At 33.3% G+C, this 25,754-nt stretch overlaps 2 protein-coding genes across 2 annotated transcripts; both read right to left on the reverse strand.

Annotated features, from left to right (window-relative positions):
- Positions 1-796: 796 nt before the first annotated feature.
- Positions 797-19,342, reverse strand: LOC128182267 (stimulator of interferon genes protein-like). The gene is made up of 6 exons (XM_052850858.1): positions 19,210-19,342; positions 15,135-15,206; positions 2,798-2,902; positions 2,164-2,393; positions 1,540-1,729; positions 797-1,050 (listed from the first exon to the last, which is right to left on the reverse strand). Exons 1-6 carry the CDS (start codon positions 19,340-19,342, stop codon positions 980-982), a joined length of 801 nt encoding a protein of 266 aa, XP_052706818.1. The 3' UTR covers positions 797-979.
- LOC128179562 (stimulator of interferon genes protein-like) lies at positions 16,257-24,548 on the reverse strand. The gene is made up of 5 exons (XM_052847002.1): positions 24,415-24,548; positions 22,945-23,342; positions 21,416-21,509; positions 21,239-21,334; positions 16,257-21,108 (listed from the first exon to the last, which is right to left on the reverse strand). Exons 2-5 carry the CDS (start codon positions 23,296-23,298, stop codon positions 20,858-20,860), a joined length of 795 nt encoding a protein of 264 aa, XP_052702962.1. The 5' UTR covers positions 23,299-23,342; positions 24,415-24,548; the 3' UTR covers positions 16,257-20,857.
- Positions 24,549-25,754: the final 1,206 nt, after the last annotated feature.

Raw genomic sequence — 25,754 nt, forward strand, 5'->3', positions numbered from 1 at the left:
AACTCCAAATACTTTAAGAACTTACGGCATGCAGTTTATGTATAAAATACTATGAAATGTCGAAATGAGTAAGCGAAGCGTCGACCAATGATGGCCATATTGCTTAATATTATTTCTCACAGAACAAATATAGAGATATATGAGGCAATCACGTGTTATGTTTAAACCAATGAAAATGTGACATTTCAGTCCAAGGGAAAACAATAATGTATATGACACCGTATATACTGTAACATAGCTGCAGGACTGTAGCTCCCGGTCTGAAAAAATTCGGATGGACGACCTGGGAGCTACAGTGCCTCCCATAGTAAAAAAACTGCAATTTACGGCGCACAAAAAATTGCGCTAAGTTTGGACTTATTAACCTTATTTTCACACAAATTCTGTAAAAATAATTAGAACCATAAAATTCTTCAGCAAATTTACTACTGATATCATCACTTTACTTGCCTCAGACTTTCTCGTAAACATGATAACCGACCTCGGAAAATGACGTATGTTAATTTACGTCGAGATCGAGAGTCGCCATTTTTAAATGTAAACAAACTTGCACCACTTTAATTGACAGGGCTGGGGATGGTGTTTAAAAGAATATCAGAGGCAAGTGAAGTGACAATATCTGTAGTAAAATGTCCGAGGAATTTTTTGGGATTAATTATTTGTACTGAATATGATCGTAAATGAGATTAATCAGTCAAAACCTAGCGCATTTTTTTGTGCGCCGTAAATTGCAGTTTTTTACTATGGGAGGCACTGTAGCTCCCAGGTCGTTCATCCGAATTTTTTCAGACCGGGAGCTACAGTCCTGCAGCTAACTGTAACAGTACATTCAAAAAATATAACTCAAGGTCTAGTAAATCCAGAAAAGCATTGTACTGGAATATGGAATGACATCCAGTTATAGGTAAATTTATGTCATGTTCTATATGACTGTATACATGTACTTCAACATTGTACTTCTCATTGTCCTTTTTCTGTACTAATCTGATTCGTCACAAGGTGTATGTTTCAGTCTCCTCTTCATTTCCTCGGAAAGTGAGTAATTTCTATCTGTTAAATAAATGAATTACATAAAACATGAAATTTATAGTTACGCTGAAGCACCGATTCCTCCATATTTAACTCAATGTGTTGTGGCACCTCTCTTTTTGTATTTAATTAGTCTTCTAGTGTTTAAAGTACATTGAGTTTTTCAACAAGTTGCATGGCATAGCGGTACCAAGGAGATCCACTCATTACATGTTTAGTAAAGGGTTTAGAGCGACCACATTACATTGATATATTTTTTTTATTGATATTTATTAAATTTTATCCATAAAAGGCAAATTTGCAATAACTTTGTAAAGTGCATGGTTACCATCAATAAATTTCTTTTTATTTCATTTGATTTATAAAGTTTGAAGGACAAATAACGTTTTTATGATGAAAAAAATATTTTGAGGCTGCATGAGGATCATCAAACTTTAATTCAAAAGTTTAATCATTTATAGCTTAACAATGAAATGAAGTGTAGCCAGTCAAAATATCTTCAAAACCCACCATCATAAGAGACAATCTCACAGAAATGAGCATATTCTATCAACTTCTGTGCCAGGGTGGTCTGAACCTCTTCACAGAATATCTTGGCCTGTTTGATCTTATCTGCTTCACTCAGTCCTGCAATCCTCACCCTCCACATGTCGTCCAGGCATGTAACGGCTGCTGCATACTGGCCGACAAATACAAACTCCTGCAATGAGAGCATTAAACCTCATTCACAGTCTAGGTGAGCTAAATGAGGCAAATTTTATAATGACAAAAAAATCTAAGATTTAAATTCTAAAAAGTTACATGTATGTATTGAAAATAACAAGGTGGTTACTTTCACTATCTAGAGGTCAGATCCAAACCACATACAGCAACTTTCAGTGTAATAACACATACTGTTAACCAACTTTTATTCGCGTGTGAGTAATAGGTCAGTTTTGCAAGATTCACAAGAGACTTTTCGTCTTTAAAATATCACAACTAGTGTGGATAAAGTGTGGTCGTAAAAAAATGTCATTTGTAACCAGATTATCTCTGGTAAATTGCAAAATAAAGTTGTCGCAATTAAAATTTGGGTTTCAGTATGCTGCTGCATTCATTTTATACACCAATAAGTAAAGTAAAACATGTACTTACTTCATTATTGTCAACAAATTTGTACATGTCAAAACTATATTTTCGACTGTTGCCACTGTGATCAACATAAACTGGATGGATGGTGTCCAAATATGATATACTGTCATCAGCATCACTCAGTTTGGCTTTACAATCACAAGAAAAAGGAACCAAAATGTACACTTTTTCTTTGTAGATGGAAGAGCTTTTGTTGTGCTTCTCTACAGCTCTGATGATAGAATCACCCAATCCTACAAAATTCATGAGTAAAATAATCAAGAATACTTCTCAATAGACAATGTGGAGGAAATATGCAAATGTGATTATTTATCATATTATAAGTTAATTTAAATCCTTCTCCGTGCCATTAAAGTGCATAAGACCGGTGCTTATCCCCAGTTTCCGTGGTGCTAAGCGTATGAGAGTCATTGACTCCCCCTGGATGGGACACCAGTCCATTGCAGGTTAACCCCCATCATAAGCCGGTACCCAATTGCAGCTGGGTGGACTGAGACAATGTAGATAAAGTGCCTTGTCTAAGTGCATAACACACATCATCAAGTGAGCAGCAGGGTTTGAACCTGTGACCTTTTAATTACTGGCCTAATGCCCACACATATTAATTAAAACTAAATAATTGAGATTTATTATGTACCTTTCAGAACGAATGTTAGATAGTTCAGAACATAAGTCCATGCCAGTCCATATGCAACATTCCCTGCAGGTATCAAGGTATCTCTGTCGAAAGGGATTTCCTTTCCTTCGCAAAAAAATTAATAAACTAGATGTTGTCATTCAAAAGCACTACCAGCATCAAGCTTTTGTCTCTAAATAACACTATCATGCAGCAGTTTTGTTAAATAATTATGATTTTCATGAAGGATGAGATACACTTTATCGGTCTTTTACGCTCAATTTGGAGTTGAATCGCTTGCATTTGACTTTTTGAATTTATCAATTATCTTCACATTTCATGTCACAGAAAGTATGATCTTCATAATTATTACAAACTTAGCGCTCGATTTGCTTTTGCACATCAGCATCATTAGGTACTAGTTTTATCCAGCTCTTAGACTAGATTGGTCTAACGTGGTGTACATGTACATATGTGTTTTCGATATGAAAAGTGATTAATTTACATGCATAACCTTTCTTTTGTGGTTATAAGCTTAAGGAATCCACCGTGTGCTCTAATTGGATTATTATTCTTACGTAAGTAATACAGGTAACAATACAGGTAAGCAGAGTACATGTAGTAGCACAATATCATGAGAGATCGGTATGTATAAATATTACTTTCACTTTCTAAATAAGTGATCTCCCTTTGCCAGCATAATGTATCATCATCGTTTAATATTCAAATAAGCTGATTATCGTTGGGTTTCCTATCGAATTTGAATTTAAATTGCAAAGGTTATTTTTTTCATTTGTTAGACTTACGCTATTTAGTAAACTCCATATTGACCCTGTGTCATTTTGTATTAAATGTGTGTATTACATGTAAATAAGTGTAAAGACCTACCATTTTTATATGAATAATGAGTTTTAATAGGGCAAAAGGGGTCATTTTTTCTAATATATTATGTTGCATCATATATAATGTAACCCTATGGGATTTTTCTGACCCCATGAGAGAGGAAAATACCAAATATATTGAAAAATGTTGAGATCCCCACCACTAAACGATATATATTCTGGTCTCTATTAAATGTCATTATGATGCATCAAATGGTGTAAAGTGCATGACACCTAGTAGTTGTCTTTAACACCCCCCCCCCCTCCCTTCGCTAAAATAGGAAATGGTTACATAATTTGATAACTTTTGAGATCCCCATCCCTAAATCATATTTTATTCTTGATCTTTGTGTCTTTGCGCATCAAATGGTGTATTGGTTATGCCCCGTTGGAGACACCCTGACTTACCAGAACTGGAAATAAAGAAGTATTTTATCTTATTCCTAATTAGTGTTTTACCAATGTGAGTAATTTTTTGCCTTATGATGACCCTGTTTTTGTTTAGGAGACTTTACTATTGCCCTGAATACATATTCAATTCTGTTTATCCTACAAATTAAAAAAGCAAATCCCAAAATATGAATGTGCATCTAGAGAAAATTACCAATTTTGAATATACGTCATTGATATCCAGGTAGAATATAAGCCTTATGATCATATCTCAAAAGATCATTTGTCAATTATTTAAAATGTAATGTGGTTTTTTAAAAAAACAAATATTTAAAAAAAACCATTTTATACCAGTATATTAAACTCTTTAGTCCCAAAATTATATTTTAATTTTAATAGACCATTTGGCAATTAAGAAGGGTGTAAAAGTTTGGTTTTAATTTTAAGCAAAAATAAATGTGAGTTTTTTTTTTATTTTAAGAATAAAAAAACGTCATTTAATTAACAGCTTAAGGAGGGATAGATCCACGTATTAATTACTGTTACTATTTGACTGCCAGGATAAAGAAGATGGGTGAATAAGGCGTGTTAACTGCCTACATATGGATAGATAAGATACTATAAAATTAAAATATGAACAAAACTCATAATTTCTTTTTAAATAGTTGAAAACAAAGTATATTTAGATTATATCGATTTATGACCTTTAAATATGTTACATTTTTAGAATAGGTTGATTTAAACTGGCGTATGCGTGTCAAAACCTCGAAATAGTGTAATTTTTAGAACTCGATTGCCTTTTCTTTTATAGAGTGGGTCTGGGCTCCATATTTTTGTCATAGTCCATATAAGGTTTAAAGGAAATCAAACCGATTTCAATCAACAAAAAAATCTTCAAGACTGAATATAGTTAGAAATTGTGCTTTTGTAAACTTGTAATATGACATCATCTAGTATAATTGGTTGGAAAAAAAATAATTTGGAATTGTTTTTTACGACAAAACCAAATGGGCATTTGCGCTATCTTGTTCCCCCATATTCTTTAAACTTTAAAAATCTTATTGCATATCCATAGAGATATATGTCCTATAATATCCCAAGATATAATGTGTCCATCTATTCATTAAATCATAGAGGAATTCAGGAATATAGGTTTTTTAGGAGTGATAAATGTCAATGTTCTGCTACAATTGAACTCTCTGGATGAAATTTGAATTTAAAAAAACAACCTTTTTCACATCTGCAGGACAGCCCTATCATATACAAGATATGATGTGTCTATTCATTAAATCATAAGAGGAGTTCTGAGATCTAGGGTTTTTAGGAGCACCTGATAAACGTGAATTTTCTTCTACCTTTTGACTCCCTAGATGAAATTTAAGTTTTTGAAACCTTATTGCAAATCTATAGTACAGCCCCTATCATATCCCAAGAGATGATGTAGCTACTTCAAAAGTTGTAAGAGGGTCAAGTTCTGGAAACCATACTTTTTTTTGGCAAAAAACGTCATTTATTGTTACCAGCCGACCCTGTGATCAAAAAAATCTGAAACCATTTGGCTGCTGCAAAAATATTGACGTTTTTAAAACCATTTTAAAAAAAACCCTCATTTTTCAGCCACTAAATGACCCCCAGGGCAAAATTGAAATTTCCGAAACCTTATTGCGCTCTTTAGGACACTCCAAACATATTTCGAGAGACGATTTTTCTATTCTTCAAAATGGAGGAGGAGTTCGAGAAAGAAGGTTTTTCGTGACAAAACGTCATTTTTATCCCCAGGCCTACCAGGGAATTTTGAAACTTTTTTACAAAACAAAATGATACCCCAAATCAAACTCCAAGAGTAGAGTTTGCTGGTTTATAAGATGTAATAGCAGTTTGAGAAAGTTGAGAAAGTAACACGTGACAGACGGACGAACGAACGGAACAGGGTAACAACGACAATATACCCGAGCTTTCTTTAGAAAATGCGGGTATACAAACTTCAATATTAATGTACGAGGGTTGTTCGGAAATTATTGGGACATTTACTCTTATTTCCTTGGGGGAACAGATAAATCCTTGAAATTTCACCAAAACATACACCAGGATAGAGTTTATCAATGTAAAAAATTTATTGTCCATAGCATGATAAGATCATGCCTGGTAAGCTGACCAACTTGCCATCGCCCAGTGACCCGGCACAACCGCAAACTTACTGCAACGTCATTTTAACGCTTCTTATTGATCTTATGTTTTAAAAACCTAACAAACAAACGGAAATTAGAATAAATTCTTCATTTCTCATCTTTTGTTTACATTTCAAGATGTCAACATTCGCATATTCCCTCCATTCTTGAATTTTGTGAATAAAAATCGGGTCATTTCTAACCGAAAGTCAAATTACTGTGAAATGTCTCCTACAGTGATTCTGTGTACATATTTTAGAACTATTTACATCAGTTAGTGTATAAAAATACTTGATATTTAGTCACTTTGTCTGAATTCTAGCTAAACAATTAGTGAAAAAAGACGATAAACTGAAATTTTTTATTCCTTGCCATCGTATAGTTTTTCTTAAAGCAATTGGGTGACTTAAAGGTCTTTTTCCGAAATTTTTATCAATTTGATGTATATTCGCTGCGCCACCTTGATGTTAAATTTCTATTTACCGTCGTTTTCAAATTCCTATTGCTTGGTAAATATATCTGTACCATATCCGTATTTCAACTCAAACACTCGTGAAACTTGATCAAAAGGTAGTCACAATAAATAGCAAAATGAACATATATAATCTGATTTCTTTTAGTATAAGCTGTAAGTTTGCAGACACTTAGATAGACGATGTTTTAGTTTTCTTATTCTCCGAGTTTGTGCTTGCGCCGGGTACCCCGACCACCGATTTGTTTATCTACCGTTGTAAACAAAATATGAAACATTTTTTAAATATTACTTTCTTTAATTATTTGTTAAGGTTTCTTCAATGTTCATGCCAATTTTCACCATAATTCGTCACTTAGAAATGGAAATATCCGTGTTGTCTCAATAATTTCCGAACAACCCTCGTAAGTCGTATACAGACATCGAAATGTGGCTAAGTACTTTGATAAACATCGAACTGTGGCTAAGTACTTTGAAAATGCATATAAGAATCATTCAGTCACAACTAAAAAGACATGCATAGTATTCCGGTATATATAGAATATGTTATGTATTTCATTCTTTAACACTTACAAATTTTAACTAGATGCTGTCATTAGACAGGAATACCCGCATCATGTGTTTGCCCCTAAATAACACTGTTTTGTACCAGTTTAATTAAAAATGAAGGCTATATGCAAGCTCCGGTAATACAATTAAAATTTATAATTTTCATATGATAATACACATCGTGACATGAGCAGCACTTTATGTGCAATATGGGGTAGAACTGTTTGCATTGAATTTTCAGTTAATCAATAATCTTAACATTTTATGTCATAGAAAGTATAATGGTGTATATAATTATTACAAACAAAATTGAAAATTAAATTATGCCCCCTCCCCGTGGCGGTTGCCGGTTTTAGATTTGCTTCTTTGTGCCTACATGAACATCATCGTGTGCACAGATTTAGAGAAGGGGTGGGAGTGAGGGGTCCAGACCCCCCCCCCCTTCCCATGAAAATTCATTTATATCAATTGTAAAAGTACCAAAAATACACCTTGGACCCCAATGCTCTTACAGACATGTAAACGCTCAAACCCATTGCGCTTCAATGTTAGGTAACATTATTTGGGGGGTAAATATTTAATCAATATTATGATATACTTTATTGTTTATCTCAATAGAAAGTATACATGTACATCACAATATGCAGGTGTCCTGCACCACCTTAAAGCTGTTATTTACCTAATAAAATAGTGCAAGTGGATTTGAAGAATAGGTCATAAAAATACATGCATGTTACAAATGAATGATCTTTGTCTGAAGTTACGTACACAACACAGGTCTGCATGTCTCATTAGCGGGTACTAGTTTTACCCAGCTCTTCGATTAGATGGGTTCACGTGTATACATACATGGGTGTTGCTAAAACGCGAACGGAAAACGGAACGGAAAGCGGAACGGAAGGGAAAACGGAAAATCTTATCTAATGTTATTTACCTCATAGATTTGTTAATCATGCTAAAACGATATACTTTATGTACCTTTTTTTTTTTTTGAAAGATTAGCAATATTAGATTATTTATTCAAGAATATTTATTACCTCAAAATTAACAGTACATGCATTGACCACTATATTCTGTCCCAAAATATCTTCGATTCACTTTTTGCTGTATATTTTTATATACCTCAGGGTTTAAGCGATTCTCTTTTAGAAGCATTACACATTCTCATTATTCTTTCTTTAAAACGTCCTCTCTAGCTTATCAGCTGGTATAAATACACGGCTAAAAACAAAGAAGTCTACGGGGTTTTGCATTTCAACAGACCCGGATTATAGTGTTGAAAAACTGTGCAAGGTCTTCTGAGTGACTTCCAAATGGAGAATAGATGTCAACATTTTCCATTATAAATAGTCCAAATGTGCTGCATGAATGTTTTGGGATCGACATACTATAGTCCCAATATATAATCTTAAAATCAAATTAGGCAACGTCTAGAGCTCTCTATTCGGATCATATGTTTATAACTGCTTAGTAATGCAAACGTAAACAAAATTGCATTGCTAAAAATACTAGTTTCACAAATTACTCGTTTCACAAATTACCGGGTATATTTTAATGTTTTCTATATTTTAATTTTTATTGTCGTCAGTCCTACGGTTTTTTTTCTTCCATCTCAATGATACTGTATCGTCTGTATGATAAAAGATCGTCTAGAACACCGACAATTCAATTTTGATGTAAGTATATACATGTACATCATCATATTTGAAATATAAAAATGTATACATTTGATTTTTCCATTTCGTCCTCAACTAAAGCCGAATGAATACAATGCTATAATTGATAGACATTCATATGAATATTAATAAGATAACAACATGTTGATAATCATTCATTAGATATAAATAAAAGATACAAAGTAAATCGTTTCTGGCCAGTCTATACTGGCGTGCGACCAGTTCTCGCCGAGTACCATTTCTCGCCAGTACATTGTGACGTCATTTTTCGTATATTATTTTATGTGTTAATAAAATGACGTCACAATGTACTGGCGAGAAATGGTACTCGGCGAGAACTGGTCGCACGCCAGTACCCTTTTTAAGCGATAAACGTGATGCTATTTTCCATTCCGTTCCGCTTTCCGTTCGGCTTTTCGTTCCGCGTTTTAGCAACACCCATACATACATGTCTGTGTTTTCCGTATGCAGAAAAGGATTAGGCCCCTAGTTAAGATCAGCTAAAGGAATTCATTATTGTGTTTTAATTGGATTATCATTATGATGTTGACCAATTTAGGTAAGCATAATACATGTAGTAGCAGTAGAGCAATATAATGAGATGCCAGCATGCATATATAAGTTCTACTCTCACTTTCTAAATGTGATCTCCCTTTGACAGCATACTGTATCATCATCTTTTAATATTTAAATAAGCTTATCATCGTTACCTATCCTATCGCATTTGTAAAGTTTCTGTCATTTTAGTTGCAAAAGTTATTTTTTTCATTTGTCAGACTGCATGATCATGCACTATTGAGTTGACCCCATATTGACCCTGTATGAACAATTTCTTATTAAATTTGTGTATTACATGTAAGTAAGTGTAGACACTTATCATTTTTATATGAGTTATAATAGGAAGGAAGGAGTATTTCTTTCCTAATGTATTTTAATGTATCAAATACAATGTAGGTCATGACCTTATGGGACTGTTCTGACCCCACGAAACAGGAAAATACAAAATATCTTCTAATGTCATTATGCATGCATGATGCATCAAATGGTGTAAAGTACATTAATGACCCCAGGTGTTGTCTTTAACCCCCCCCCCAACCCCCAAAATAATGTATTTTATCTTATTCATATGTTATGCAGTAGTGTTTGATCCATGTGCCGGGTAATTCCTAGCCTAATGATATGTCACTGCTTTGTTTAGGAAACTTTACAATTGCCCCAAATAGGCGATTAATACACATGGAAGTGATGCATATAACATTTTGTTAATCCAAAATGTTAATCACAAGAGAAAAAGCAATCAAGAAATGATTTAAAATGTGCTTCTGTACACATGTAAGATTAGATTGGGGGGGGGGGGGGTGAATGTGGATATAAACATTTATAATTTGAATAATTTATTGTTATTAATTTTAACTTGTCAATGAATACTACTTATTGATCCCAAGGTAGAAATATGACCTCTGATCATATCTCAATAGATCATTTGTCAATTATGCAAGGTGTAATATAATTTTTTTAAGAATAACATTTTTTACCAGTTTATGTAAGTTTTTAGACACCCAAATTATATTTTGATTTTGATAGATCATTCGACAAGGGAGGGGGGGGAACAGTTTATATTTGAGTTTGTTTGGGAGTGGGGGTTCCAAGTCATATATTTGACAATTTTTTAATGTAATTTAAAATAAGACTAAGCCATACTACAGTCATGAACATGAATAGTATAGAACAAAACAAAAACTAATACATATACTATAGCATTGAATGATTTAATTTTGACGTCGTCGTGTCAATAACTGCCGTCAGGTGAGCAGACAAATTGAATAACGCGCGTAATCATTTAATGCTTATATTTACATTCCCTTACTGAAGAAATCAATTGTTTACTTAAATAAATTGATATAAAGTGCAGATCACGGAGGGAGTGAATTAGTAACAGCAAGAACAGCTGATTTGTAAAACCGGTTTAAACTGGTTATCACAGAGACTATTGAGATGAGATCGACGAGCATGAAAATATAATACATGAAAAATAACTATCGAAATGTTGCTTTCAACAATAAAGTCAACTGTTTTATTGAATAATTATAAAACATGGTGTTTTGACAACATTTATGACATACATTTTTTAACCGGTAACATAGAAATCACTGTTTGAGAACTACTTATGTAAATTACTTGTAAATTCATACGCAGTGAATAGGTGTTGCATTTAGAGGCATTTAAACATCACGGAATTTAATGGAAAAGCACAGTAGAATGTAAATATATGTATATATACATAGGAAGTATTACAAAACAGATGATTGATCTATATCTGTGTTCTTAAATTGATCGATCATATATCATGTACATATTATATTATTGTTTCTTTGTTCAAGGCATTTAAGATGGTATGTAGGTCATGATCCCAAATGCTCTTCCTGAAATTATTAAATATCATAAAAACCATCCCCACCTTAATCCAAAGATACTATTCCTCCTTAGGTCATGCAGGCGCATCAGATCATTATGGCATGTAAGTCATGACCCTAAGGGGTCATCCTGACCCCCTTAGAATCAGAAATTGTCAATTATCTTTAAATTATTGATGTTTGATGATCCTATCTCTATTTACTCTTTATTATTAACGTAGCTCGCGGGTTTGCTGACGTCACAATAGGAATCGACGTAAAGAGTTGACCGTCATAGTAAACTCATAATTTTATTTTAAAATGACAAATGAGATATTTAGAAGTATAAAAGAAAATATTTTAAAAAGCTTATATTCGGTTTATGACTGTTTATACAAAGATTTATGATATCAAGTGCTGAAAATTTAAAGATGTCACATACATTTTCACATTTTGTTCTATTAAGATAAAGAATGAGTGTGCGTTAGAACTCTTCCATTTAAAGCCATGTTTTAAAATAGAATGTATGCATTAACTTCGCTTTTTTTTTTTACAATTATAACTTCCGTAATCTGTACTACCGATTAAATTCTTAAATTTCTTTTGGCTTGAGATACCTGTTTTATTCGATTACTTACTTATAATGTCAGTAGTTGCCTGGCATTTTATTTTTGCATTGATTGACTCAGAGTTTCATAAAAACAAAAATAGCAATTTTCTGTATCTTTACAGCCTTACATTAATTGCATTTTTAAATAACATTCACAATAATGCCTAATAAGCATTAACATGTTCTAAAATGTGTTAAACAGCTAGTCTTGTCAATAAATGCATTTCAATTTTGGTGTTCTAAGAAGAAAGGAAATGATGACGTCAGGCTAATGTCGTAATGAAAATATAAGGTTTTGAGAAATCTTTTAAATCTTGAAAGTTTTTTTGCCAAAAATTGGCCGAGAACACATACTGATATTTTTTTATGAATTGATTCATAATTATCTCCTCTGTTTTTGTGTAGAGTATGATTAATTTCGTCTGAATCGTTTAAAAGTTTGGAGCATAGTTTTGTAATGCGTTTCTCGGTTAAAATGTGCATTTTACTATATATTTCATTGAAATAGCGTTGCTTGATTTTATTAATGACACTGTATTTGAAACACGATAACATTATTACCGCCCAGACGAATCTTAAATAAATTTCAGAAATAAAACTATGAAACCTATGGATCACGTGGACAAATTTTCAAGGTAGGTTTTCTCACAAGCAGGTAAACCCGCGAGCTACCTTAAGTCTCCCGAATGAAATTTGAAGACTTATTGTTTTTGTACGGTTCTTAATACATGTATTATTATTCTTCATCTTCTTTTTCTTCTTTCCCGCTCTGAACTTGTTTCTTAGAGATGGCTGAACAGAATTGTACAAAACTCTAGGATTCGATAGGCCTGCATATCTAGTTGTGCACCCTGGTTTGATTTTTCTCATTTTGGGTTAGACAACCACTTTTCGGGGGAGGGGGGTGTTAAAAGGGTGTGGGGTCTAACATTGAACCTTGTAGGAAGAATCGTAGACTCTATTGTAAATGGTAACTTGAAAACGGACAAAGATAATAATATAGGGTTTTCATAATCATATATTGGCTGTTACTGGCAATATATAGGGTTTATTAGATCTGACCCCTGGGGTCATCCCCACCCCCCCCCCCCCGAAATTTGAAATTATTATATATCTCAGAAACTGTTATAATCATGACCCCTAAACCATATATATTCATGTTTCTGTTGTCAAGGGGCATCAAATGTTATGTAGGTCATGGGCCCTGTGGGTGGTCCTGACCCCCTCAAACAGCAAGTCCCTTAATATCTTCAAAACAGTTGAGATCCCCACCCTTAAACCATATATTCTTGTTCCTTGTGTCAAGGGGCATCAAACGGTATGTAGGTCATGGGCCCTGGGGGTGGTCATGACCCCCCTTGAACAGGAAGTGCACGAATATCTCGAAAACGGTTGAGATCCCCACCCCTAAACCATATATATTCTTGATCCATAAAGGGCATCAAAAGGTATGTACCGGTAAGTAATGGGCCTCAGGGTTAAATTTAATTTTTCAAAACCGTAATGCACATATGGAACAGTTCCTTTCATATCCCAAGATATGATGTGTCTATCCATTAAATCATAAAAGGATTTCTAGGATCTTTGTTTTTTTTAAGTGATAAACGTCAATTTTCTGCTACTTTTTGACTCCCTGGATGAAATTTAAATTTTTAAAACCTTACTGCACATCTATATAACAGTCCCTATCATATCCAAAGATATGATTGTCTATCCATTAAATCATAAGAGGAGCTCTTGGATCAATGTTTTGTTTTTTAGTAATAAACGTCAATTTTCTGCTACTATTTGACTCCCTGGATGAAATTTAAATTTTTAAAACCTTATTGCACATCTATAGGACAGCCCCAATTATATCCCAAGAGATGACGTAGCTACTTCAAAAGTTGTAAGAGGAGTTCTGGGAACCATATTTTTTTGGCCAAAAAACGTCATTTTTTGTTGCCCACTGATCCCCTTAATAAAAAAAAAAATTCTGGAACCTGATCACGCCTCAATATGACACCCCCAATCATATTCTAGAAGATCATTTGGCTACTGCTAAAAAAAAGTGACGTTTTTGAAACCAGTTTTTTTGTAAAAAAAAAAAACAAAACGTCAAAAGATGATTTGTCTACTGTTGAAAATGCAGGAGGAGTTCGAGGAAGAAGGTTTTTTGTGAAAAAACGTCATTTTTTACCAATTATTTGACCCCCAGGACTAACAGAGAATTTTTGAAACCTTTTTACAAAACAACATGATACCTTAAATCAAACTCCAAGAGTTCAGTTTGCTGGTTTATAAGATGTAAGAGCAGTTTGAGAAAGTAAAACGTGACAGACGGACGGACGGACGGACGGACGGACGGACAGACGGACGGACGGACGGACGGACGGAACAGGGTAACAACAATATACCCGAACTTTCTTTAGAAAGTGCGGGTATAATAATACAATTTTTATGAAATAGTGTATTTATAAATTTTGGTGATTTTTTTTTCTTTGTAAGAAATGATTCTTATTGATTCTGCAGCTCATTTTACAACGTTTAAGGTTCATTTTCTCTATTTTTCTTAAAGCTGCTTGGTCCGATTTTATATCAAATTTTATGCACGCTTTTAAACGATGGCTATGCTAAGCATATGTATAATAATAGACATTGCAGTAGTTTTACACGTCAGTTATGCCAAATTTCAATGAAGAAAAATACGTACAAAATTTGCTAACAGAACAAACGACATTAAAAGGTACCGCGTTATTTCGCCTCATGTTAAATTTCACCCCTGACGATGAGACGGGTATGGTTGTATTACGAATTTGACATTGCTTTAAATAAAATGATCAGACAAATAAATAAACATGTGTACGTTTTGTTCGCTAATATTTCCAAAGTCTGCTTTCTTTATAATCGATGCATAGCATGCGGGTTGAATAACCCCAATCATTCGGGGGACGAAACCAAGCGGTTTCCTTTTCTAAACATTCCCGTGATGCATTTTGGTTTGTTTTTTCGTTTGCCCAAAGAGAAATTATTTTTATTTACTTTGAATATTTCTAACTTTGAAAGGAGACTGTTTCTGCTGGTGTAAATAGGAGAAAGTCCATAACTTTCTAAATGATTTGTATGAAAAAAATTTGATACTGTAATTACAAAAATATCGGACCAAGCAGCTTTAAGATATAACAATTCTATGGTAATTCAAATGACCAATGGTTACACAGAAGCTTTTAAAGAGTGTACCTTTTATAGTGCAATAAAGTCTTTGTATAAGAAAAAAAACATGGTCGGATATGAAGAAGATTATATCATATTCTGATCATATTGAGGTTTTATTTTTAAATAAATCGCTTTTCTGTTGAAACTACTACAACAAAGATTTCTTTTACAAAAAAAAACAACATAAGGGATTTGTTATTGAAAAAAATATCTGAATTGAACAACGACTATTAGAATAGAACTTCCATATGTATGTACTTTTGTTTTTAAACGCTGAATATTACCTATTAAAACTACATTACACTTGTGAAATTGTCGCGACTTGCTTCAACAGAAAAAAATCTTCCATGTAGAGATTTCATTGTAGAAAAACAAAAAAAGTACATGTAGAAAACAATATCAATGATTTTAACACAATATGTTGTTACATCTTGTGTAATAGGTACCCGAGACACTGTTTGAACTATTTCACAATTTTGAAATAAGATGTAGTTGAATTATTTTATATTTATGCATTTACAATGTAGTTACATGTATCAAAAATACAAATTAATTCGCTAAAATGTGCTGGTTAGATTAGGATTATCTAGCTTCCAAAAAATAGATTAGAGATGGGGTAACTTTATAATTATATATTTCAAAAATCAGTATTTCTATTCTAAAGATTGAAATGTCAGTTTAAGAGTTCTTTAAATTAACAGAGTAAACCTTATTTTTAAAAAATCTAATACCGGTATATGAATGATTTTAAATATAATGTCGTTTGGTTTGACAGGTGACTAAAGAAAACTGAATCTTACAGACGAAATAACTACCTTTTGCAGGCACGTAGCATCGTTTTTGAAAGTTTGGGTGGGGCGAGGGGGGGGGGGGGGACTCATCCAAAAAATCCTAATCCGGGGGGGTGGGTTAGGAGTATATCATAGACTTCAATTTTACTCCTAATTTCCTTATTTTCATACCAATTTTAACATACTTCCCAAAAAGTGGGGGGGGGGGGGGGCAAATCCATGTTAATTCAATTTTTATATGTGAATTTAAAAAAAGTAGCTGCTGCGAGAAAAAGGAGGGGGGGGGGGAGAGACCCCGCCCCCCCCCCCCCCCCCCCGATGCTACGTGCCTATCTTGCATAAGTGTTAATTAGTATGTCAATTTGCCTGAGAAAGATGTTGTCCAATGTAAGTCATTCATTCCTGTTCATGCTTAAACACGTACAACTGAAGCATGCAGCATCGGGAGAGGGTGCGGGAAAGGCAAAAAACCTGATAATGGCCCAGAGGTTCTGTAGAAGAAGTGCAAAATGCTGAAAGTATACAAACAGGCGGACAGACAGACATACGAACGCCGAAAGAAGTAATCGTAATAGCTCATTTGAGCGTTAAGCTCAGGTGAGCTAAGAAGTAATTATAAGTTTAAACAAGAGGCCAATTGGCCTTAATGGTCACCTGAGTAGCATATAACCCATACACAAACTTGTCGAGGATCTCATATATATTTAATTAATTGGGTTTCATTCTGGAGTAGAAAAATTATAAATTTGTAATGACGACCACCTCCCTGCCTGAAATCTTTCAAAAAGAACTATGAAACCTATAATATTTGGCGATAAACTTAAAGTTCTGGTCTACAAAATCAATCATGAATTCAGTTTTCCTTTCAGGTGTGTGGGAGAAAAGGAGATAATTTTTTAATATTATATGCATTAAAACCTATGCATCCATTTTGGCCCTGCCCTAGAGTCGAAACCCATACTACAGGGGACATGAAAATTAAAATTTCAGTTGAAGACTTCCTGGTAAATATAATTATAAGTCAGTTTTTAAGGTGTAATATCCCTCTGCTATTAATTTTGCCATAAACTTTTAAAAAATTTCATATTGATTTTCATCAAATACAATATCAATCGATTCATATGAAACAAATTTTAAGTGATGAAGCGCTGCTAGATTTTTCAAAAATTGATAAAATGTCTAATCATGATATGAAGAAAACTAGACATAGTGATTAGAAAAAAAAACAAAATTTTACCATCGCATCATGAAATTAAAAATCCAAAATGTATATGAAAATAATATATAGTTATATACATTTTCAATTCATATTACAAAACATATTAAAGCGCTGCATTTTAGTTCAGAATAGCACTTTGTTGTATAAGTTTGCAACAAAAATTGCTTCAATCAGCAAGAGTTATCTTTCTTTATCATAGACTATTGAAGGTTTTATATATATGTTTTACATACAGTGCAAGAAAAATTGCCACAGTTTCTTAAATTTCAGAAAAGGTTATCTTTTTTAAATTTGGATAAGATAATAGAAAATGGATATATATTTAAGAAATCCTAAAAATGTAAACCAGAGCATTTTTTTATGTAACACAAAAAGGGGATCAAGTGAATAATCTTCCAGTAATTGGTATGATATCAATACAGGAATATACTGTCTTGAATCAAATAAGCTGAGATATTAGGGGTTTTTTTTTCCATTTGTTTTCCCATATCTGCTCCCTCAGAATAGAAAAGTTTTATTCAATTTTAAACATTTGAAATGTTATAAGTTTTAATTAAACGATTTCAACTAAGTCTAGAATTTGTAATTGTCTTGGTCAGATTTTTCCCAATTATAATTCATTCAGCTCTGTGAACGAGCTATAGATAGAGAAATAAAAATATTCAATCCAAATATTCTCTGGCCTAAAACATCAAACATGTACCGTACATGTACTGAACAAGTACATAAAATTTAGTTATATTTTTAAAAAAAGAATAAATCCATCGGAAGGGGGGAGGGGAGAAGGGGAGGAATAGTCATGTAGATATTGCCTCATAAATACTTTATCATTATGATACATTTTTGTAATATTTTGTAAAAGTTTTCTTTACTTTTTTGCTCCCCTGCTTCAAAAGAGCCATGGGGTTCAGTTCTAATTTTCTTTTTCTATCTTTGGATTCAAATAAGTGTATCGCCTTCCAACATAAATTGGGACCCAGCACCACCTCCCTTGTTGTTACATGCATTAATAATTGTGAGTTAACAGAAACAAAGTGATATTATTTTCTACAGAAGTTATCTCTCTTACCAGAGGGACATTCCACCTTTATACAGATGTGAAAGAATAGAGAAGAAAATTTTTATGCATTAACACTATATTGCCATATTGCCCCCCCCCCCTCATGTCCTGAACCCCTGACCCAGGGGCAATGACTTTCACAATTTAGGTAGAGGAGTTAGTGGACATCATAACCATTTATTCAGTTTTTTGCCCACATGTGTGTGAGTAGAGAAGAAGATTTTCTAGGTTTTTAATACATTTTTACTATATGGCCATATTGATCCCACCCTAGAGCCTAAACCCCTGACCCCAGGGGTCATGAATTTCACAATTTTGGTGGAGGGCCTCATGAACATCCTAATCATGCATTTAGTTTTTAACAAATATATATGGGAGTAGAGAAGAAGATTTTCTAAGATTTAAAACATTTTAACTATATGGCCATATTGGCCCCACCCTAGAGTTAGAACCCCTGACCCAGGGGCCATGAATTTTACAATTTGGGTAGAGGTCCTCATGGACATCATAATCATGTATTTAGTTTTTAACAAATAAAGCAATGGGAGTAAAGAAGGAGGTTTTTCTAAGATTTAATACATTTTTACTATATGGCCATATTGGCCCCACCCAAGAGCCAGAAGCCCTGACCGAGGGGCCATGAATTTCACAATTTTGGTAGAGGGCTTCATGGACATTATAATTTTCCTCACATGTGTGGGAGTAGAGAAGAAGATTTTTGAAAATTTGGCTTTTTTTTTGCATATTTGGCCCCACATGTGGCGCACCGGGGGTGGTAGAGTCATGAGTTTCACAATTTACATTCCTCTTACCATGGAAATGCCTCACACCAAAAATGGTAACAATCAGCCTTGTAGTTTTATAAGAAGAAGTTAAAAATGTAAATTGTTAACACACGACACAGGTCGCACGACGCACGACGACGGATGAAAACGGATAGCAATAGGTCACCTGAGTAAACTGTAGGTAATTGAAAGTTTAACTACAAGTTAAAGGTATAAAAGTAAATCAAAGTTCTGAAGAACTGACGGGAGTTGATTTTGTCGATGTTTATTATGCCCTCCTTCGAAGGAGGCAGGGCATATTGCTTTGCTGATGTCTGTCGGTCGGTCGGTCGGTCAACCAATGGTTTCCGTTCATTATCTTTGCGAAGGATAAACATATTGAAATGAAATTTGGTATACATGTTTATCATAATATCTAGGTCAAGTTCAATATTGGGTACGATCGAGCAATTTTCGACAGAGTTATGGCGTTTGGACTTAGAAACATTCGAGTTATTTGCAGTTTCCGCTCATTTTTTTTCACAGAGGATGAACATATTGAAATGAAATTTGGTATACAGTTTTATCATGATAATATCTAGGTCAAGTTTGATATTGGGTACGATCGAGCTATTTTCGACAGAGTTATGGCCCTTGGACGTAGGGAAATTCCAGTTATTTGCAGTTTCCGCTCATTTTCTTCGCAGAGGATGCACATATTAATATGAAATTTTGTATGCAGGTTTATCTAATTAATATCTAGGTCAAGTTTGATTTTGGGTATGATAGAGCAATTTCCAACAGAGTTATGCCCCTTGGACCTAGAAAAATTCCAAATATTTGCAGTTTACGTTCATTTCTTTGTGGATGTTTCCAAGGGAGGGGGCATAAGTGTTTCACAAACATCTCTTGTTTATTTTAAAATCAATGGTATGTTATTTTGCATGACAAGTACATGTAGTTTCTAATTTGTATTTGAATTACGCACATTTTTATAATATGAATTTTTGGACCTTTTCGACAAGAATGTCGAGAAACCCCCCTATGAATCATGTTAAATAATATTTAAAGATAAAATTAATTCAATCAAACTATGTATCAGAAATAGAAATATTTCTCGAAAATTGTATGGATCCAAGCAATATTGAACTCTATTCTCGTTCAACCAAACGCTCGGCTGACACCGTAAATCTCCGACAAGCAAGAGAGACTACGGAGACAGCCGAGCGTCGAGTTGAACGAGACTATATTGAACTCTGGCGTAGGAATACATACGACTACAAAAATATCTAAATTGTTCGTACCATTTAAATCTGACTATTTTCAAGGTATTCATAAATACGTTTCTTTGAAAAACAATGCTTTAGCATATATTACATCGAATTTATCAATTATTTTTAAGAACTAGCTCTTGTCAGCAGCCATGATTTGTGCTGAGGTCCAAACACTGTTTCACTTTCGGTTTGTCCGAGTAACTGCATAGGAGAGTTGGTTAAAATCAACTCCCAAAAACCATATTTATGTAAACCTGCGTTTTGTGACTAAATAATTATGCATTATATTTTCATACAAACCATGTTAAAATTTACTAAAATCCACCCATTTGCAAAAAAGAACAATGCATTTTTGAGTAGAAACGTCAAGAATGTAAACGGGCTGCTGAAGGTCTTTCCTCCTAATTCATCTGAAGCTTTTCCAATTAGAATGCTAGTTAATGATAACTTCAATACCAGCATATAAATCAAACCTAGAAGCCTTCATTATTATTGCAAGCTATAAAATTTTCGTATGCAAAGCGAAAATGTTTAGCAATAAGTGTGCCAAGTCCAAGTGACAAAGTTCCATTAGATTATCAAAAACAAATAAGTCCAAAAAATTATCTCAACACTCTTCGTGAATCTTGTATATTGTGTTTAACATACAGTGCCATCTGTGTCTCTGACACAATAGATGGTCATCTGAACATCTCGTTTGTTTCCGGACCGCATGTAGCATAGGTTTGGTAATTTTTCTGCCATAACACTGATTCTTTGTTCTGAGATGGGTACATCTTCAATTACTCTTGGACATTTGCAGTTTTCTGGTACTAACTCGTACAATTTTTTTGAAAATCTGGTTGGATATTTCTTGTAGATTTCTGTTTTCTTTACAAGAGCTTCCAATACTTTGGAATGAAAAAATGAAAATCATTTAGTAACATTTATGTCTATCATGAATAAAATATAATTTGCAAAAGACATTCAAAAAGTCTTTCAAAATTAAAAATTAAGTCGACAGAAAAGTCTAAACTAAACCCGGAAGAAGATACTGCAACAGTCCAAAGTAATGAGACCAAACTTGTGCATGCGCAATGTTTCCAGCAGGCAACAGTTCTTCAGTTTTTTTCCTTTCTTCAAAGAAAATTTGCTATTTACATAAATTATACGCACTTTAAATTTACATCAGTCCACATTGTTTCAGAAAAACATTACCTTTGATTAAAGAAACAAGTTCATCTAGTTTTCCCTTGATGTCATCGTCATTTTGTATATCCACATGTGGAACATAATTCAACATGTCCAAAGCCTTAAATAACAAGAGGTGGAGCCCAAAATCCAAATTATGTGAAACTTTTATTTTTCAATAATTAAAGGTATATGTGGCGTATTTTTTCATGCAAAGAAATATTTGATTGATTTATTTCTTTAAATATGTAATGTAAAGATAGATCTTCACAATAAATTATGCAGTTTATATCAGTCAGGTTAAAAAGATATGGAAATTAATAAATAATTTATATAATTATTGTGGAGTCCACAATAAATAAAGCATTTGAATAAACCCCGCCTTCAATCGGTCACGAGATACCACGCTGAGTCTATCACAACAACAATGGCGACGACGAGAAAAATACGTATACCGTTAAGTTTGACAGATTTGGGAAACAAAGAAAAAAAGAGACAGACTAACAAGGATAGGAACAAAGGGAAGATTGTCATCGGAGACCATGTAGATTGATGGAATAGGAATTAAAGCCGAATTAAACTTAAGTTTTTATCATGAAGCAGGCCTGTCATGAAGTTCTAGTGGTTTTGCTGGTCAGGTTTGTACGTGCTCCATGTGTTTCATGTCTTTATTTTACAAGTTATAAACCACAAGTGGATTTTCGTTTAGAGGAATTTTTGAATAAAGAATAAATAAACACTCTCAGTACATGCATCCCTCAGGGAGAGAGGGTATATTAACTAATTTTACCGTGTCGTTGATGCTAAAATCGGGTCTCATTTTTATTACACATAATTAGCAATTTATATCGCACTACATTAATGAATAACGGAATAATATTGCTTCGGGTATCATCTGATATAAGAATTATCTCATTTAAGAGATGAAAAAGTGATTCTATTTGTAAACAAACTGTTCTTCCATCGTGTTTTCAATGCTAGGTTTTCCTGCACTCATTGGCAGTGATGTTATAAATGGCGGATCACATTAATATTCATCAGACGTGTAGAAATGTTTAGAGATAAATAATTAAAGAAAGAACATGTTTTACGGGCCTAGAGTTTGTGAAATTTAAACGTCTAATTATAAGAAGCATGATGCATATTTTTACTCAAACTCGTGTCATAAATTTTACTCCAAATACGCCACATATACCTTTATTATTATAACTAATTATACACTTTTAAAAATAAAACAGTATTTAGTTAAAAACGAAAATGCAAGGAAATACAATCTCTAAGTTTTAGAGAAGCCCGTATATTTATTTCGGACTGAGAACAATAACGTTAAGCATGTAGTTTATGCCCATCAAGAGAAAATTACAGGCAAAATTTACGAGATTTAATTGATATAACCTTTATAAAATTTATTTTAGTTGCAGAAAAGTGCCACTGTGCCAATAATCCCTTCAAAACGTAATATATGTTTAAACCAATTATATAGACATACGACAGTGTGAATACAAAAGTTACAAAAGTTCAAAAAAGGCAAAGTAGACAAATGAAAATCAATTTACCAGCTGCTGTTCAGAAGAATTTCCTTTTCGCAAAACAACGACCGACATGTAGGAACGTCGGTGAGATTTCTCTAGAGCCAGTAGCAGTTCCAGTGAACACCATTGACTTTCCCTGGAGTGTTTCGTCAATACAATCAAAGACTTCCTTGATTGTATGACAGCTCTAGCCATATTTAAAAAAACGGGTTCACCAGCTTTGAAATCCTCTTCATCAACCAAAACTTTTAGATTTTGACTTTCAAGCAACGGCTTCAGTTTTAACAGTGCAAATTCTTTGTCCTCCCTCGGTTCATTGGTATGAATCAGAAACACATCATGGGTAATGTCAACATCAGTACCTTCATCGCCCGCCATTACTTTGGTTCCACAAGATTTATCGGGACCGGCACAATCTTTTGCTTTAAGTGTATAGCATGAAAAAGGTATCTAGCTTTATTAAGCTATTTAAATTAGTTTGGAAAAGCTATTAATATAAATATTTATTATAAGAAATTGACGAAAAATAACTCAGACTTGCAGCTAACCATGTATATACTATTTTCATTACATAACTTAAATATAAAGTTATAAATGATTCAGGTTTAAAGGCGGTATCTGATTTATTTGTACTGAATTTAGAATTATATTAAAGTTTGTTGACCTCTTCTACCCTCTCTGCAGAAAAATGGAAATCTATGTCGAACAACTGATATAAAACAAACATTCATATGCGTATATTTACAAAATTTCAATACATATGCATTTTGTTTGTGTGTTGTTGTTAGGGAGGGGGTTCAAACATATCTGCTAAAAGAAATAGTAAACTCCTATGAAACATTTTTGAATAAGACTTAAACATCTATAATTGTTCCTTTATATGATAATCTATTTTATGCGATGTGAAAAAAATTCCTTTTACTTATGTGGCTTAAATGCTCTTTGAAGTCAAATGAATGCCAGCAATAATTGATGATGTACATGATTCAATGTATTCATCAAATGCTTAACGTTATTCCCAATAGAAAATATTCTTATACAATGATAATAAAATGCAATGTTTAAGCAGTAGCTTAAAATTGATAAACAATCAGTAGTTACCGTCATCAAGCTATATACATGTAGTAACCGAAACCATCGCAGTTTAAGACGTTGATTAAACTTTATATTTAAGCATATTTATGACTTGCAATCCTTCATATTGGGATAAATTAATTGTCACATGTATGTTTATGTTATCAGATATCTTGTTAGTCCGAATTTTCCGTTAAATGTCGAGCTGGAACATTAAATCAATTAATCTGTCATCCGTCTGTGCAGCTAGAAGGACTCTGATGTCTTATAAGACTTGTTGGAATATGGGGATTATTGAGAGAGTTCACGTGCACCCTAACCATGTTACAGATTATCCGATAACCATGGTAACATGTACCATGTAAACAAAAAACAAAAAAAGACACGCATTAAAGTAACGGTACGTAGGGAAAAACTTACCGATGGTTTATTGATGTGTGCGTCGAAGTCTTAATGAAACATGCAAAACGTATTACTCTGTCTACAATGGGAAAGAAAATTAGTCTATTGTTTTGAAATTAAGGAAATTCCATAATTTTAATTTTCGTTTTACGCAGCATTTCGATCCCGATCTCTTAAAATCTTGTCAATCATAGAGAGACATTGTTATACTCTTTAGGTAGATGACATAAACGTTTTAATTGAACTGTAAAGAATAAAGAAACAACATTAATCATTTAAAAATTGTGAGAAAATATCCTGTGTCGTACATGTATTTACTATTTAAAATTGTATGAAACAGGTGTGACCGTTAGGCCAAGAGCATATTTTTCAAGGGGGGGGGTGTTGTTAAAAACAGAATCGAGAGAGTTTAATTTTGTAAAAATGATAATAGTTATAAAAAAATCCAATCGGAACGCACATAATTGAATTTGCATGCCTTCTCAAATCATAAGCCAAAGTTAAAAAAAGTTGGACGTCATGTACTCAGCTTGTATACTTTGTGACGTCATGTTTAATATATAAAAGAAGTTTTGTCTTCGAAAATAGCCAAAGAAAGGTTTTTTTCTTCTTTCAATCTTATCAATATTAAATATGTTGATATGTTGATATATTGATGAATTTAAATTTGCTATATTACTCAATAATAGGATCTAAAAGATAGTTTTCTTGATAGCTATGTTGATTTTTTTTTAATCAGGTAATTTGATCACACACACACACACACATACACACACACACACACACACACACACTTTTATTTATTTTTGAGGGTCGAAGTTCGAGTCATTGAGTGTCACCTTTACATTTTGTTTTTTAAATTGTTTAAATGATTTACAAAAAGCAAATGTTTTGATTCATGGTGTTTAGCTCACCTGAGCTGAAATCTCAAGTGAGCTTTTCTGATCACAATTTGTCTGTCGTCTGTCCGTCTGTCTGTCCGTAAAAATTTCACATTTTCGACATCTCTCAAGAACTACTGGGCCAATTTCAACCAAACAATTTTTTTGGAATTTTTCTAATTTAGTTACCTGAATCTCTAAATCAAGATTTTGTACTTGTAAAATACTTTATTTTCTACGATAACAAACATTCGTGTTTCAACTGCAATAAAGTACATTTTACGATGAATTGTATTTTGGTTTTTGAAATTAAGTTTTAATCAAAGTACCGAAGAACTGACGGGAGTTGATTTTATCGATGTTTATTTATTTTAAAATCAATGATATGTTATTTTGCATGACAAGTACAGGTAGTTTCTAATCTGTATTTGAATTACGCACATTTTTATCGGACTTTTTCGACGCGCAAGAATGTTG

This window comes from Crassostrea angulata, chromosome 4 (assembly GCF_025612915.1).
Source record: "Crassostrea angulata isolate pt1a10 chromosome 4, ASM2561291v2, whole genome shotgun sequence".
Taxonomy (NCBI): Eukaryota; Metazoa; Mollusca; class Bivalvia; order Ostreida; family Ostreidae; genus Magallana; species Magallana angulata.